The 18,697-nt window shown below is 38.7% G+C and overlaps 1 protein-coding gene across 2 annotated transcripts in view; it reads right to left on the bottom strand.

Annotated features, from left to right (window-relative positions):
- Positions 1–102: 102 nt before the first annotated feature.
- Positions 103–18,697, bottom strand: part of WRAP73 (WD repeat containing, antisense to TP73) — a 37,141-nt gene continuing 18,546 nt past the window's right edge. For both annotated transcript variants that reach the window (XM_020975466.2, XM_020975472.2), the window contains exons 5-13: positions 17,483–17,555; positions 11,600–11,703; positions 6,944–7,030; positions 6,419–6,553; positions 6,252–6,329; positions 4,388–4,493; positions 1,266–1,391; positions 577–768; positions 103–449 (exon numbers count right to left, since the gene is read on the bottom strand). In XM_020975466.2, coding sequence (XP_020831125.1) covers positions 340–449; positions 577–768; positions 1,266–1,391; positions 4,388–4,493; positions 6,252–6,329; positions 6,419–6,553; positions 6,944–7,030; positions 11,600–11,703; positions 17,483–17,555 — 1,011 coding nt within the window. In that variant the 3' untranslated portion in view covers positions 103–339. The remainder of the gene's footprint in view (positions 450–576; positions 769–1,265; positions 1,392–4,387; positions 4,494–6,251; positions 6,330–6,418; positions 6,554–6,943; positions 7,031–11,599; positions 11,704–17,482; positions 17,556–18,697) is intronic.

The raw sequence follows: 18,697 nt of genomic DNA, 5'->3' as shown, positions 1-18,697 counted from the left end.
GGCCAGTGTATAATCCTATCAGCCTGTTTTTTTGATAGTAGTATCCCAGAAACAATGTAATATATGCCCTGAGTCTGTCTTAATGGAAAAACGTACATCACATTGCTTTGTGAACTTTTTGAGTCTTTATTATAATAAAAAACATTTAGTTTTTCTATGTGACATACGTACAAAGATACTTTACTATAGAAAAACATTTAAAATGAAGGCGTTACTTAGTCACCCAAAGATTTGATTCCCACCTTCGTCAAAACAAATGTGTATCGGATTTCGGACACAGCAGCATTTATTCACTCAAACTGTAGATATCAAAGAAATCCTTAAGATTTTTGGCTGTAATTATTTAACTCCTTCATTTTCCAAGTAACATAAACACAGCTGATCTTTGCTGAGGAGGGCCATGGAGTCCCCACTTCGGTGCCAACACAGAGAAAGTATTTGAAAGTCACCTGGAGAAAGTAAAAAAAAATTCCAAAAGATTCACAGCAATAAGTCAACCGTATACCAGCTCTTGGTTACCAGAAGGAATTATCAGTTTGCGATACAAAAGCACCGTTTACCTTTATCCCCACTCACCTTCTGCTGGTACCTGCACTGACACGCAGCCTGCTGGGGACCACAGGTACACCTGGCTTCTCCCAGTGCACACAGCTAGCCGGGCTTGCTGGGGATCCCATTGAAATGAACGAACAGCCGACAGATGTTCTAACACCACAAATAATTTGAGTTTTTGTATGTCCCAGATCCAAACAGCATTGGGAATGTTATCTAGTGGAAAGAAGAAACTTTATAATTATGCACACGCACAATATGATAAGACCGTGTTTGCTCCATAGTTAAATATAATTTCTGTTTAGTTCAGCTCTTTAAATGTCCCGGTAGAACTGGAAGGTTAAGAGCCAATTGTTGTGTGGCACTAAACCATTTTGTCTTAGTTGTAAAATCAACCACAGAGGCTATATTTTGCCTCAAGATAATAAGCAATATTAAAATTGATTTATAATGGTTACCATGTTTACTGGATCAATTCCTCCTTTTTCTCCATCATGTTTTACCCCCAAATGGGTAGTTAACAAATGATGTGAGCACAGTCACTATTCTCAGTGAGTCAGAGAATTAACCCTTTGCCTTGGTGGACAGCAATGGCTGCTCTTTCCCTGCAGGAGTAATGGAGGGGAAAAACCCCAGAAGAGAACACTGTCCTTGGTTTTGTTCTGACAAAGTTCATACGTGGTGAAAGATAATATGGTTCACAGGGTACTGACCATTTCTCGTTGCCAGGAAGCAATTGTCTGGACTAAATGCTAAGACTCCTATGCCAATTTTAGGATTTGGTCGATCAGTGAGGGGTTTCAATGTCTGTAAAGAAACTGGAGATGAGACCACCTCATCTAAAAAAGCAAAAGAAAAAAAAGTGGAAATAATTTAACTGAGTCATGCAAACATCTAAACAATGTTTTTTATCTAAAACCTGTCACAACAGTGCTAAACAGAAGGCGGAAAAGAGTCACAGAGTTTTTAAGTACTCTGGTAATCTCTTAAAAAGAAATGTATCTCACCCCCCCATCAGAGAGCAGTACAGAAAAGCAACTGAAGATAGACAAGAAAAAGGATCCAGATTGGAATGGGACGTTTCCTTTGAACCACTACACTTCCGTGTGTAGCCCCGGTAACATCTTTACAAAAGTGCATGTTTGTTTCTCCTCGAACAACAGGTTCAGCTTACTGCATCAGCAGTTACCAATTAGCAGACAATGCTAGCTGCACTAATTATAGCAGTTAACCTGATAAATCTATAAGGGAAAGCATCTTATTGCAAACAAATCAAATGGTAGAATACTGTTATCTATAGCTAAAATAGCTTGGTTTTAGTTTCTAGTGCTTCTGCCCCACCCTGATATGTCTTCATTTCCACAGCTGATTCCCCAATTAGCCTCCATTTCATCTCAGTCGTAAAATCTTCAAGCTAAAAAAAGAGACCTGAATTATCTTTGATCAATCATGTCACTAAACAGAAGATAGAGGTCAGTGAAATGAAATGACTTACTCTACAAACAGCATGGCCCCTATGTCTTCACTAACCCACACTCCTTCACCTCCCACTTTCACATCTGTCATGTAGAGATTCTTCATTTAGCAAGACAGAAACTTTTGCTTTTGGCTGATCTGAGAAAATTTTTTGTTCATTGACATGATCTAACTAGATAATTCAGAAGGTTTTTTTTTAGCTAAAAGAATGAGCAGACAAAATAATCCTGCCATAAAAAGCTATTATAATGACATGGAAATTCAAGACACAAAGACAAAAGAGAATAATTCCAAAACATAAGCAAAGCCTCAAAGAAAGCATAGCTTGGGCACAAGCTCAATTACAATTCCTGGAAGCATGAAATCAAAAGAAAAACTTCCCAGATCTCTTGGAACCAAAGGACAAAGTAAAAATACCAAGAAAACACTGGCTACCTCCTGAAAGAAATCTCAAAATCCAGAGCTTTTGGGTCAAAGAAAAAAATACTGGAAGCGGCCAAAGTACTGAAGAGCCACAGTCAGATCACAGAAGATTTAGTGGCCACCACCATAAAGGAGCAGAGAGTTAGGAATGATATTTCAAAAAGCAAAAGCTAAAAGCTTATGATCAAAAAGAATTTACCCAGCAAACAGTATAATTCTGCAGGGGGGAGGGAGGGGCCTGCGCCGCAGCAGGGAATTAATGTTCATTAATGAACAAGAGAACTTCCAAGCACTGCTGCTGAAAACCAGAGCTTCGGGGGCAGCTAGTTGGCTCAGTGGATAGAGCATCAGCCCTGGATTCAGGAGGACCTGAGTTCAAATCTGGCCTCAGACACATAACATTTACTAGCTGTGTGACCCTGGGCAAGTCACTTAACCCCATTGCCTAGCCAAAAGAAAAAAAAAACAAACTAGAGCTTTGTGGAATGAAATAACTTGAATACGCAAACAGAACACTATACAAAAGGGAAGGGACTGGGGGAAGAGCTGACACTTGAACCTCACTTTCATCTGAACTGGTCAGAGGGAAGTATACGCATACATACACCCCACATACACAGTTGGGTGGAAAGATACATTTTACTCTATGAGAAAACATATGGGAAAGGGGAGACTGGGGCTAAAGGGAAATAAGTATAAGTCAAATTATAGGAAGTATTAGTCTTAACCAAAACAAACTCTGGGTTAGAGAAAGAGAAAGGGGTGGAGCAAACTGCATCAAAACTAGAACAACAGTGCTGAGCACGCTCATCTCTGGCCACCCTTTTCTTCATAAAGAGGAGGTGTGAATGCCACTGATCAATGCAATGGAGCAACCACAATTCCAGAGGACCCATGATCAATCACAAAGGTGGTGCAATCGGGGTGCAGACTGAGATGTACATGTGTACATGCATATACATATGTGTGTGTATGTATACATATGTATGTGTGTATATATGTGTATGTGAATATATATACACATACACATATATAATGTTTGGACATGGCAAAAACATTTTGGATATGTTGGACTTTATTTTACTTGATTATGAATACTGGTTACAAGGGCTTTGTTTTTCAATGGAGGGATAGAAGTGCTGCAGGGAGAAAAAGTGGATTTTCATTAATTGAAAAAAAAAACCATTTAAAAGTGTAGGTTGAATGCAGCTATGATTAGAAGGGGAAAAATTAACTGGAAAAAAATCTTTGCAGCAGGTTTATCTGATAAAGGTTTCATTCTCAAGATATAGAAAGAACTGATTCAAATTTATAAGACTGAGAGCCATTTCCCAATTGATTAAGAGTCAAAGGATATGGACAGGCAGTTTTTCAAAGGAAGAAATCCAACCCATCATTAGCCATATGAAAAAGTATTCCAAATCACTATTAGAGAAATTCAAAATACAACTCTGAGTTTGTACCTCAACCATCAGATTGGCAAAGCTGACAAAAAAGAAAAATGACAAATGGAGGGAATGCCAGAAAAAAAAAAAGGGCACATAAATGCACTTTTGGTAGATGCAGGGTAAAAGGAGCAAAACCAGGAGAATGATTTCTAGAACAACACTGTAAAGTATTAACTATGAAATACTGCAGATTTCCGATCAATGCAATGGCAAACCATGACTCCAGAGGCCTGATGACAAAGCAGGCTCCCTAACCTGCAAAGAGCAGACAGACTCATGGTGCAGACAGAGACACACATTTTTTACACAGCCAATATGGGAATTTGTTTTGCTTAACTCCGCATATTTCTTATAAGGCTTTTTTTTTTTGGTCATTTTTCCAATTGGGTGGGAGGAAAAGATGAAGAGAAAAAATAAATGCTTGTTAATTGAAAAAAAAAAAGAATCAACATAAAAAAAAAAAGACCATTCCTCCCTTTGCTTCTTACATTTACTCTCCGTGCTGAAAAGAGAACTGGCTGCAGCTCTGGTTGGTGGGAAGGGAAGATTCTCCATTTCTAAATTCTGAGACTTCTCCGTTTCCTTATATACAACCTGAAAGAGCAAACACCCGAATTTATGACAAAGTCTCTGAAATGTGTGAGATAATTATGTGAAGTCTTGTAAAGTGTAAGGCGTACAGTTGTCAGGGATAATTACTACTGTTGATGACAGAAAATTGAAGAAGTAAGTCTTAATAATATAAAAACATCTCGAATAATGCAAGAATTTCCTCTTATGGAAGAAGCCTTTTAGATTCTTCTACTTGGATAGCTCAACAGTGTCAGGAATGGGGCAAATCGTTATAGTAGCTACAATAATGTGTTTTTTCCTCGGTTTTAACCCTTTAAAAACTAGGTACTATATAGATAGCAAGTCTTAAAATAGCCTCAAAAAAAAAAAAGGTCAAGAATACAAGAAAAACCAATTCTAGGCCAACAAATAAGACCGAACCCGCAGGATGAAAGACTGTAAGTGAGGAAGACACAGTCGCCTCCACGAGAAATGTGATCCACCAAGAGCAACCAAGCTCAGTGTTATCAGTGACTTCTGCGTAAAAGTTTCAAGATCAAATCTTAGGAATTTCTATCAGCTTGGAAGACGGGCACACTGCAGTCTGTCTTCCTTAACGGAGTGATGATATCCACAGGCCAGAATGTTATCCAGTGCCTTCCAAACAGGTCTTTGTTTGGCTCATCTGGAACACCGGGGGCAGGAATGTCAAGAGGTCTCAGAAGAAACCAAAGGTCCCGAGGGTTAGGGAGCCAAACGCTAGGCTAAATCTGTCTACGTTTCTTCTCCTAACCTGTCCCTAAGATAATCCAAGGGGTTTGTCTCAGATGTGGCCAAGAATCTAATCCCTAAATCAAGGGACATGCTTCAAGGATAACTGATAAAGTGTATTTATTCTGCCCTATCATCATCTTTTGAGGAAAAGAACTTCACCCGTCACCAAGGATAGGGAAGGGGCTTACTAATCAAAACCCCAAAGCTGTACAGATTCAGGGTTTTATTAAAACTAAAATTTTGTGGGCAGGTAGGTAGCATAGTGGATACAGCACTGGGCCTGGAGTCAGGAGGATCCGAGTTCAGATCTGGCCTCAGACACTTACTAGCTGTGTGACCCTGGGCAAGTCACTTCACCCTGATTACCTCCAAAAGAAAAAACCGAAAATTTTACATGAACCATTTACACAGAACATCATTTAGAGGTCAGTGTTGTTGCTGCCATACCAGTGGTCAGAGAGTAACTGCAGCTTCCTCTTTTCCAGTATGCCTTCACTGGTGGGAAGCTGGTCTTGGGTCAAGATCTGGAGGGCAGAAACCCCTACCACCAGAAGTCTGAAACTTGCAATTTGACAAATAAAACCAACTCACATACCCTTATATGAGTCAGCTCACCTTTTTTACCAAAATGTATGGTAAACCAACACACGCTATTTAAAAATAACTGATACATCATGCAAGCAGTAATTGTGTTACCTTCTACAGTCCTGTGTGTAATAGGGAAGGGATCCCATGCCTTTAAAGGTGATGCCGGTGAAGCACAAGCTCTGGTAGATTTTACCAAGAGGGAAATGGGTCTGTATACTTAAAGGACTCTGTGTCTATCACTTGAGGCCCAGCCTGGTTAAATGCAGAGAGGCTCATCATTTTTTAAAGGGGTACCCACTAGGTGATAAGTTTCTCCAATCACGGCTACTTATATTTAAAAAAAAAATGGCAGGACTTCTACCCGCATTGGTGGAGACTGAAATCAATAAAAGCAAAGACCACTGCAGTTTTCACTAGCGGCATAAACCCCAAACTTACTATCTTGGGGTTATTAATGGTTGTAGGATGTCCAAACTCCGTAATCATCTTCCAAGTCACGTGGTTAAGAATCCGTACCTGTTTAAAGACACAGTCAGAGTTGGTGTCATGCTTTAAACAAATGCACGTGGCCAGCTCTACAAGTTTCATGTGCACATACTCCCTACCTTTTCATCGTAGCTTCCGATGGCCAAAAACTGGCTGCTAGGGCTCCAGGCTATAGCCTTGATGCCCAGTGACCACTCATATGCACTGTATGTTGACAACAACCGGCCATCCAAGGAGTACAGCAGAATTTTATACTGTAAACAAGACAATTTGATTCCAACAAGCCATTTCAGACTACTACACATAAGGTCATAAAGCTGTAACACTAAGAGCTGAGATTTATAATGGCACTTTACACTGCTCTCTACAAAGACTTCCATCAGGTCTCACACAGCTCTGCGAGGGAGGCCCTCCTCTTATTAATATCCTTATTTTACAGATGAGGAAGCTGAGGCTCACAACCTCAGTGACTCATCCACAGTCACAGTTAGTGAATGTGAGGGGCAGATTCAAGCCAAGTCCCAAAGTCATATTCCCTATGTTAGTAATTAACAAGTATAGGATGTTAGACATTTATTTCCATAAAAGCAGTAAGTAAAAGAGCTACCAGTAAGAGCCCCTGAAAACAAGTATTTTCTTCATACCTCCAAACAACTGTCCCAAGCTGCCAACACACATCCGTTCGGACCCCACTCAATCCCAGCAAGATCTTGGGTATCTGTCTCAAAATGCTTCAGAAGAGAACATGAGGGAGGGTGGGGTAGGGGAGGAACCAGAAGAAAGTTTTAAAAAGATTTTAGATCCCAAATTATATACAATATGTTCATTCAAACTTGCACAGGATAACAGCTCACAGGCTCACAGATTCAGAGCTGTAAGGGAGTTTGGAGGTCACTGAGTTTGAGCCCCTCATTTTAAAGATGAGAAGCCTGGGCCTAAAGGTCAAATGACCTGCCCAGGGTCACAGAGCCAGAAAGCATCTGAGGCAGGATTTGAAGCCAGTTCTGCCTGACTTGGAGTCCAGAGTTTTAGCCACTTGGCAGGCTGCTTCTAATTTTTCCTACTATCCTAAAAATAGTTTCCAGGATTAAATAACTCCTCCCTACATTTTAAAAATGATTTTATTGATGCCTACTGCTTCTACATCAATTTCTTGAAATGTGCTCTACCTCCAGAACTAAACCCTCTCATAACTAATACTGTTACTGCCCCAATTCTCTGCCAAGAGAGCCGGGTTTCATCATGTTTTCCAAAACAGCACAAGAGTCCTTTCTAGTTCCAGTATCGTGGTCATATTTCTGTCTAGTGTCCTCTTGGTCCTGCTCGTTTCACTCAGTATTGGTTCACATAAATCTCGTCTCATCTCTGCTCGTTTTTCATATACATCTCGCTTCTGCTAAAAGTTCCCACCCCATTCCTACAGAGGCAGGCAGTGTGGAGTGGGCAGAGCTGGCCAGGCCAGGGAGCCACATCTTGGGCAACTCAGTATTCAGGAGCTCTCTCTGTCAATGGAATTACAGGCCCAGGCCCTAACCTGACATTCACATGCCTCCCACTTTGTTTCCAGGTCTCTAAGAAAAGTCCTGCATGGAATACTGTGGTACCCATTGAATACTTATTTCTGCTGTTGGCCTTCTTGAGATACATGGCCAGTGGTGGTATAGCGGTGTCAAAGTACATCTAAAAATGGAGTCCCTTTTCTTCCATAATTCCAAATTGTTTTACAGAGCTTTTGGAAAACAAATAGCTCCAGAAATGCAAATTAAAACAACTTCAAAGTACCATCTCACAACTATCAGACTGGCTACAATGATAGAATGAGAAAATCACAAATGTTGGAGGGGGTGTAGAAAAATTGGGACACTGACATACTGTTGGCAGGGGCAGCTAGGTGGTGCCATGGATAGAGCACTGGCCCTGGAGTCAGGAGGACCTGAGATCAAATCTTCTCTCAGACACTGACACTTACTAGCTATGTGACCCTGGGTAGGTCACTTACCCTCAGTTGCCTCACCCCGCCCCCCAAAAGAAAATATTGTTGGTGGAATTGCAAACTGATCTAATCATTTTTGAGAGCAATTTGGAATTATGGCCAAAGAGTTCTAAAACTACGTATACCCTCTGACCCAGCAATACCACTGCTGGGTGTTTCCCAAGGCAATCAGAAAAAGGAAAAAAGAACCTACATGTTCTAAAATATTAAAGCAGCTCTTTTTGTGCTGTCAAAGAAATGGAAATTGAAGGGGATGCCAGTCCATTAGGGAATGGCTGAATAAGGTGATATATAATTGTGATGGAATACTACTGTGCTGTAATGATAAGCAGGTTGATTTTAGAAAAACATGGAAAAACTTGCCAGAAATGATACAGAATAAAATGAGCAGAACCAAGAGAACATTGTATACAGTAAAAACAACATTGTCTGAAGTGTTACTGTGAATGATAAGCCACTCTGAGTGACATGAATATTCAAAACAACTACAAAGGACCTATGAGGGAAGATGCCATCCACCCCCAGAGAAAGAACCGATACATGGAAGTGTGTATTGTACGGTTTCACACATGTTGGCCTTCTCTATTGCAGGGTTGGGAGGGAGAGAAGGAAACTCAAAACATAACAACAAAAACCCAAAATGAAAACAAACAGCTCCACCGATACTGTCTTCCCCATGGCCTCTCCAACACTCAGTGTTCCCAGTTTTTTGTCATCTTTGACGGTCACCTTTGTCAATTTTGTGAAGTAAAACCTCAGAGTTGTTTTAATTCTCTTGTAACTATCAATTTGGATCGTGTATTGACATGGTCATATATGGTTCGCAATTCTTTATTTGACCTCTTCTAAAGGGGAATGACTCGTGGTCTTACACATGTATATCAATACTCTATGCATCTTGGATAACAGATTTTCCTCAGTGACACTGGACGCATTTTTTTTCCCATTTGCTTGTTTCCTAACTCTAAGCTGTGAAAAGACTTTAATTTTATGTAATCCAAATTGTTTCTCATATCTTTTATTCTTCCTTCCAGGCTTGTTTGGTTAAGAATTCTCTCCCAGGCTAGTCATGAAAGGTACTTCCTTCTGAAGGCCTCCATTTTTTAATGATGTGGCCTTTTACATAGGCTGCATGTGCATTAGGTCATCATTGCAGTGATTGTGTGAGATGTTAGTCTACACTTTATTTCTATCAAACAGCATTCCAGAAGTTCTTGTCAAACAAGTTCTTCCCCCAATAATTTACACTGTTGATTTAACACTTTATCAAACACTGAGCAACAGTTGCTTCTGGTTATTGCTTATCTAGTCTATTTCACTGACCTATGTTGCCAATTTAATTACTAATTTAAATCAATGATTATTGTTTTATAATATAATTTGAGGCCTGGTATTCAATGCTCTCTTCATTTTTTTCATTATTTACTCCAAATGATTTTATTATTTGGTCTACTCCTATAAAATATCGCTTGTGATAATCTGTGATAGCACTAGCGCTGTAAATTAATTCAGGTAGTAAAATCATTTTTATTATGTTAGCATAACCCAACCATGAACTGAATCTCTAATTAAGTCTTTTATTTCAGGAAGAGAGTTTGTAGTTATCTTATGTTAGTACTGCATATGGCTTAAAAGCCTAACTCAAATTTTTTATTTTAAAAGCTATTTGGAACAGAATTTCTTATTTTCTCCTGGTTCTTTCTTATATTGTACAGAAAAGCTGATTTTTAAGGATTTCTTTTGTATCCTACAACTTTAATGAAGTTATTAATCATCTCAATTAGTTTCTTGGCTAATTCTCTGGAATTTTCTAGGTAAACTATGGTGCTATCTGCAAATAGAGACAATTTTGTTTTCCTTATTTGATATTAGAATCTTTAATTTCATTCTCTTGTCTTATCGATATAGCTAAAACATTTTAGATAAAACTAGAACAATAGTGGAAGAGGGCAGCTAGGTGGTATAGTGGATAGAGCACCGGCCCTGAAGTCAGGAAGACCTGAGTTCAAATCTGGCCTCAGACCAAGCACTTAACACTTACTAGCTGTGTGACCCTGGGCAAGCCACTTAACCTCAATTGCCTAACAATAAAAAAAAAAAATTTTAGCATTCATTTTTAAAATTTTGAGATCCAAATTCTCTCTCTCCCTTTCCTCTTCCCTCCCTGAAATGGTAATTTTTTTCTTCTCTTTTTCTTTTTTTATTATTTTTTCCACTTAATAGTATTTTATTTTTTCAATTACATGTGAAGACAGTTTTCAACATTCATTTTTATAAGATTTCGAGTTCCAAATTTTTCTCTCTCTCCTCTCCAAAACAGCCAGCAATCTGATATAGGTCATACATGTACAACGATGTTAAACATATTTCCACATTAGTCATGCTGTGAAAGAAGAATCAGAACAAAAGGGAAAAACCACAAGAAAGAAAAAAACAAAAAAAAGTGAAAAGTATTCTCTGATCTGCATTCAGACTCTGTAGTTCTTTCTCTGGATGTGGACAGCATTTTACATCATGAGTCTTTTGGAATTGTCTTGGATCCTTGCATTGCGGAGAAGAGTCAAGTCTATCATAGCTAATCATGGCACAATGTTGCTGTTACTGTATACGATGTTCTCTTGGTTCTGCTCACTTCACTCCACATCAAGAACTGTATTTTTTTCAAAGGCTTTTTCCTCATATAGTTAAATAATCATGTGGATTTTACTGTTTATATAATTACGAATGCTAGTCATTCTCCGAATGTTAAATCATCTTTGAAGTCATGTTATAAATTTAATTTGGTCATAGTGAATTATACTATTCTAGTCTCCTTGACATGATTTTATTTAATGTTTTTAATATCAATGTTCACTAGCGAAATTTGTCTTTAGTTTTCCTTCTCCGATTTGTTTCTGCTTGGTTTGGGTATCAGTACTCTATTTCTCTCAAAATTAATGTTTAACTGTTGAAAATCACAAAGTTAGCAGCAGAATTAATATTAAGTCTGATACTATACTTAATTTGCTGCAGTAAACTAATAATCTACAGGCCTAAACATAAACTATACAATATCAGCTATGCTATAAATAACTTATATGCTAATAAGAAAAAGTAAAATCATTCTATTTTGAAAATTCACTACCTCTTCTACATCACTAATGTACACTTTATAATCAAGCAGAATTTAACACTATGTGGCAGTGCAAAAATCAGAGTTAAAAAACAGTCCCTAACTTCTAGGAATGTAAAATAACCCTATCCATCCTAGTAGCTTAAGAAATATACCTCCAAAAAGTATTTTTAATAGTAACCAGAAATGTCTCACCCTCAAGAGCTGCCAGTCACTACACACAAAGAGGCTAATATAATCTTTGCAGTCACGCCTTTCTGCCAGTGCCATGTAGCGGCCATCCTTTGTAAAGCTTATTCCTAGCAGAAAGATTAAAATTTTGTGAATTTATGAAGAGACATAAAATAAGAGGAGTAATTTTCTGCAAAGAATCAAAGGAAGAAAATAGGCAAAGGAGGGGAAAGTAACAAATAAAAACTTTAGATAGGTTAACACACAATACTTTTTAACCAGACCTGTGATTTCATTTGCATAGGCTGCTCCTGGTGAGGAATTTCCTCTACCAATCTAGATCAGCACCTGCTCTCAAGTTAAGTGTCCCACAGTCGCTGAGAGGCGCAGTGACCCACTCAGGATGGCACAGCCACTAAACACTGGGGTCAGTCTGGAAGCCAGGTCATCCTGACTCAGGGGTTCACTCTCCATCTACTACAACATGCTGTCCTTCCTACCATACGTGGGTCTCCAAATGTCAAAGAACTGTAGTAATAGAGAATAAATTATACACCATACAATTTCAGTATTAAGTGTAATCTTTATTAGATGACTCAGAAAATACTTCAGTATCTTCTTGTACTTCATCAATTATTACTATACTACTGACGTTCAGAAAAAGTAAAAAATATTGACAGGATACCATATAAAATAAACTTACTGTATGTCCTTTCCACTTTTGAATCTGCTTATTTGGCTGAAGGAAATTTAAGTTAGTAAGTTGGACAAAATTATGACATTATACCACCTCGTTGTCTCTCTCAACTTAGAAAGCATAAGGCCTCTTATGTCAGAAGTCATTAAAATCATTTCCGTTTTTTAATATTTAATTCAATTAAGAAAACATCTATTAAGTACCTACTTAATAATGTGCCAGGCATTGTGCTGAGGATCTAAAAATAAAAGCAAAAATAAAAACGAAATCACCCCTGCCCTCAAGGAACATATGTCCTACTAGAGAGAAACAACATGCATACAGATATGGAAAATATAAAATCAAAATAATTTCCAAGAGGTAGGATCTTAGCAGTCAGGATAGAGTTTCTGTATGGGTTAACACAGGAGCTGAGCTTTGAAGGAAACCAAGAATTCTACAAGATGGAAACGAGGACAAAGAACATTCTAAGGACAGCAAACAGCCTGTGGCAAAGACAGAGGGATGAGAGGGGGAATGCTGTGTATGACACCGAACACTCAACAGAATAATAATTGAGCTAGAATACAGGATGTGTGAAGGCTGGAATCCTTTAACCCAGCAATACTACCTCTAGGCATATTCCCCAAAAAGGTCAAGGACCCAGAGATAAGATTCCTATGGACGAAACATATTTAAAGCGGCACTTTGAAGAACTGTGAGTAAGTGGGTAAGCATCAAATGGGAATGCCCAAACAATTCCAGCACGTTAATTTAGTGGAATATTATTGACCATAACAAATGCTGAACAAGATGGACTCAAGAAACCTGGGAAGGCTCGTATGAATTGACATAAAGTGAAATGAACAGAACCAGAAGAACAATGTACATGGCGGCTACACCACTATAAAGGAAAATAATTTTGAGAGATTTGAACACTTTGATTAATGCAGTGATCAATCACGACTGCAGAAGATCGTTAATGAAATATGCTCTCCACTTCTTGGTAGAGAGAAGTGATGGCCTAGAAGCACAAAATGAAATATATTTTCAGACACAGCCTCTACCTTGATTTGTTTGCTCTACTCTACTTATTAGTTACAAGTTCAGGGGAAGCAGTGATACCATCAGTAAGTAATGAGAATGATACCCAAAAAGAATCAATAAAACATTTTTAAGATGGGACGAAGACAAGCAGGGCAATTCTGTTACTTTCATGTTAAATTTAGTATCTACTATAAAAACTGCAATGTAAGAAAAGTTCAGTTTCATATAAAATACTCCTCTTTTGTTGTTTATTGAAATGCCAATTTTAAAAATTAACTTAAGTCATTAACAAACATAAACATTTAAGCGCATAATAAAAAAAGAACATTAAAAAAAATTTTAAAGGAAGGAAAGTAGGAGTCATATAATGGAAGGCTTTAAAAACCAAATAGGAAAATCTTCCTTTTCTCCTCGAGGGAGGAAGGAGCTTTAAAAAAAAAAAAACAACAACCCAAAAAACTCATTTAATAAGCACGAACATTTCCATGTAGAAGGAATGGAAAACAGTGTATATGAAACTGTGAATCTATCATATATAGTTTTTTTTAAGTATATATTAAACAATGATCCAAGACAATCCCAAAGGATTAATGATGAAGTATACTATCCACCTCCAGAGAACGAACTGATATTGACTGAATACAGACTAAAGCATTCTAGTTTTCACTTTCTTTTTTTTTCTTTTATTCAAGTCTTCTTGTACAAAATGACTAATATGGAAAAGTTTTACATAATTTTTTAAAAGTATATATTAAGTTTAACAGAAGAGTACAAACACTACCTCGCTTGTGTGTCCCCTTCTGAACCTCTTACTGCTCTCTGCTGTATATTTGTAAGAATATTTCATTTCTTTTTTCTTTTATTTTTGCATCACTATCACCAATCCCCTTACTGCCTTCCATAATACTCCCCTCCCAAAAAAACCACTCCTTCTTGTAACCAATAAGTATAGTGAAGCAAAACAAAGCCATACCATGACTGTATCTGAAAACTGATGTCTTCTTCTGCATCTCTAGTGGGAAACATGATCCATCCTCAGTCTTCTGGAGCCATGATTGGGCACGGCATTGAGCACATGTGTTTTCCTTTCCAATGCTGCAGTTGTTAACTCCTGGTTCTCGTCACCTCTCTCTCTATCAGCTCCTACAAGTCCTTCCAGGCTTCGTTGAGTTGGTCTCTCCCCTCCCTTACCACAGCTCAGCCTGCTCTGTGCTCTGTCCTCGGCCTCTCTGCTCTCCCTATAATGTCTCACGTGAAGATTTCACAAATTCCCATGGGTTCAACCATCATCTCTATGCAAATGACTCTCAGATCTTTTTTTCAGCCCTAGTCTTTTCCTTGAGCTCCAGGGTGGCACTGTCAACTGCCTATGGGAATTCCAAAAGCAGACATTCCACTGGCAGCACCCCAAACCTGACATGTCCTAAACACAACTCACTATCTTTGCCCCCAAACTATTCCAAACTTCTCTCTTACTGTTGAGGACACCACCATCCTCCCAGTTACCAGTTTTTCAACCCATTATCATCGATTCCTCTCTCTCCCTCACTTCACTCGTTCACTCAGTCGCCAAATCTTGTCATTTCCACGGCCTCTTCTCTCCACTCACTCAGCCACCACCGAGTTCAGGCTTTCATCACCTCTCACTCGGACTACTCCACTGGTCTCCCTGCCTCCAGCCCTCCCCTCCATTCCAAAACATCGTTCACAAGCCACCAATGTGATGTCACAAAGTATAGGACTGATCGTGTCACCCAATTACGCACTAATCTCCAGTGGCTCCCTATTACCTCCTAAGATCAAATATAAACTTTTACAATGTGGACTTTTCCCGTCTTTCCTTTCTTACACAGTACTCGCCCCTCCATAAATTCCATGGTCCAGCTATGCTGGACTACTTGCTGTTCTTGAACTAGATGCATCATCCTCTGTTTCCAGGCCTTTGCACTGTCTCTATCTAACACCTGGGTGCTTTCCTTCCTCACCTCCCCCTCCTAGATTCCCTGGCTTCCTTAAGGAATTGGCTCAAATACCACCTAGCTGCAAATGCCCCTCCCTATAAGGTTACTTTACACCTACTCTGTACGTATGTTGTATACACCTACTTATGTACCTGCTATCTCCTTCATTAGAATGTAAGCTCCTTGAGGACAAGGACTGTTTTTACTTTCTCTTTGTAACTCCAATGTTTAGCACAGTGCCTGGCACATATTAAGCAATTAATAAATGTTTATTCATTCACTGATCACATTACATTCATTACTCATCATTTGTTCAGCCTTTCCCCAAATGATGGACACCCAACTCGTTTCCAGATCTTTGCTACAACAAAAATGCTGCTATAAATATTTTTGAAGGAGTCCTCTCCCCTTTACTATCTTTGGGGAACATGTCGGTAATGGTTAGCACTAGGTCAAAGGGCATGCATAATTTAGTGATTTTTAAGGTTATAGTTCCAAACTGCTTTCCAGGACAGCTGGATCAATTCATAATTTCACTAACGGGGGATTAATGAGTGTATTCTCCCACAACCATCTAACAACAGTCATTCTCTACTTCTGTTGTCTAATGGATATGGTGGGAGTCATTTTACTCTGCAATTCTCTTATTATCTGATTTATAGCATTTTTTCATATGCTTATTTCCACTGGGACATGGTCAGATGTGTACTTTAGGAATACCCATTTGGAAGCTAAGTGCAAGACACAGGGAGACCTGTTAGGAGGTTGCTGTAATAGTTCAGGTAGGAGATGATGAAGGCTTCAACTAGGCTGGTGGCTACAGGAGTGAAGAAAAGAAGACAAGAGAGCAAAAGATATTGTGGCAATAGAATTGAAAAGATTTGGTAAACAGTTAGTTGTGAGGGGTAAATGAGAGGGAAGAGTAAAGATAATTCCCAGGTTGTAAACCTGGATTTCTAGAAGGATAGTGCTGCCCTCAACAGAAGCAAAGGAAGTTTGGGGGGAGGGGGATGAAGACGAGTTCTGTTTTGGACATGCTGAATTTAAGATGTTTATGGGACATCCTAGTGGATGGAAATATCCAATATGCACTTTGGTGACAGGGGCTAAAATTCCAGAAAAAGAGCGGGACTGGATATATAGATTAGGAATTTACCTGAATGGACAACTTGCTTTTAAGAAAGGATGTTACGCCTCAGATAATATGCCTAACTGTGTAATGACGATAAAGGATACTAATAACAGCCATTTCATTCAAACACACACAATTTTCCAATCTCTTGTGGAAACATAAAAGTATTTATTTTTGACTACTAAAAGAAAAATAATGAATAACTTAGATAATCTATTCTAATACATCATTCTGCTCAGTTTCTCAGAAAACCATTACTGCATCGTGCTGATTCAAGAGTGGTACACCTAGCTCATTTTGGGTGTGTAGACTAAATGAAGCTGGCGGTATATTATACATTTACGCAAGTAAACTAATAAGATTAATAACAAATCCCATAGCCCCTCCTCCTAAGGGCTCAGAGGGCTACAGTGGCCAGTTCAATTATCCTCACAAATACCTGTTGTCAGCCCCTGAGCTCCCAGGCCTCAGTCTCATCTAGTGACTGAGGGCCAGCCCCCAACCATGCTGTGCCATGCCATCTAGTCACTCAACCAGGCTTTCCACCTCCTGCTCTGTGCACAGTAACCAAATCGATTGCTCCCAGGAAGAGCATGACCCTTGCCTGCCCTACAGATCAACTCGTCATCCCTGTGACTTCCCAGACCCAAACTCCCTCCGCTGGCCACCACTCCCCTATATGTATTGTGTTCTTTTCCTCTGTTAGAACATGACCTTCAGGGCATGGGCTGCATCACTTTTTGGACCTGTATCTCTAGAGCTTGGCACAGTCCCTGGAGCATAGAAAGCCTTCATTTATTTCATCCATAGGGGAATGATAATACAATTTCCCTTTTACAAGCAAACAGAAACAAAGGCTAACTATTTCCTCAAGATTAAAGAGGGAGTCAACAGAAGGATCAGAACCAGGCTCTGCTCAAGTCCGATTTATGTTCTAGCTAAGTGTCTCCTGACTGATGCACAGACATCACATTGAAGGGGATATAGATACACCCAATTCAGCATCACAGGCTTAATTGGTAAATGCAAACTCAGCTCTTTTTTGTTGCTTATTAAAAATACTCTCCTGAGAAGAGTTCTGATACACTCACCCTGCTGACAAGCTTTAGGATACTTGATATAAGACACAGATTTTGTACACAGGGACCAGACCGTTATCCGTAGCTGTGAGAGAGAAGAGGGGAAGGGAAGAAAAAGAGGTAATGTATGTTAACTTTTCAAATTCTAAAACAATGTTCAATTCACATATCCAAATAAGACCTTCCAAACTGACAAAGTTCAGGAAATTTAAATATTTCTTTACCACTGGAGATGGAAACAGAAAAAGTGTTAGTTATCTCAAAATTTTTCTCCCTTATTAATGTTTAGTAGGATGTATACTCTTATATAATCATACTTAGATAAGGAGTCCAATTTTTCAAAATTTGTATAAATATTTATGTGTGTGTGTGTGTGTGTGTGTATATATTATATATATATATATATACACACACATATATATTTGTGTATATATATTCACATGTATATTCCAAGTACCCACTTATGCAGTCCCTGTTGTTAAAAGTAAAACAACATTCAGACTAATCTTTGTTTTAATTTTACAATACAATTTTGTTGAGTGCTACAAAGTATTATAAAATAGCCATATATTTTTACATAAGCTAGTTGTTTTAAACTATCTAATCCATTAATTCCTATGTCATTAAACAGTGTACAGGTTTTTTCTCCCAAAAGCAAGTTACAGAAAAATCATTCTCCCCTCACCAAGCACATCAATTCACTATTATGTGCAAACAGTTTATCTGATTCATGAGATTGTTTTCCTTCACAACATCAAGAAAGATTTTGAACTACTGACTATAGTAATGACCAACAGAAAACTGATGGCCAAAGAAAGAAGAGGATAATTGCTTGAGCTTAAGGACACAGTTTCTCTTACTGGATTATGCATTTTATCACCTTCTTGACACCTCTTCTTCCCTTAGTATATGTAACTGAGAACTGACTACACAGGCTAAAATAAGATTGTTATCACTCAACAGCTTATCAAGTAGTTCTGACATACAGAACCTGGACCAAGGACTTCAGGAAGATGCTAAAGAAACAGATGTGATCTTTATATACAATACTGTTGTTCTGTACAAAGAACAACAGACAGGCCCTGACAGACAGATGCTTCGTCTAGTGTCTAAGCAGTACAAAACAGGCACTAACGAAACCTGGAAGATTAATCTGGAGACAGGAAAAAGTCCATCCAAAAGCTGCTATTTAGGTGGCCAGACTGGCCCACTAACGCCATAGTGGAT

This window comes from Phascolarctos cinereus, unplaced genomic scaffold (genome assembly GCF_003287225.1).
Source record: "Phascolarctos cinereus isolate Bilbo 61053 unplaced genomic scaffold, phaCin_HiC Scaffold_726;HRSCAF=1367, whole genome shotgun sequence".
Lineage (NCBI taxonomy): Eukaryota > Metazoa > Chordata > Mammalia > Diprotodontia > Phascolarctidae > Phascolarctos > Phascolarctos cinereus.
This window is presented reverse-complemented; position numbering and strand designations above follow the sequence as displayed.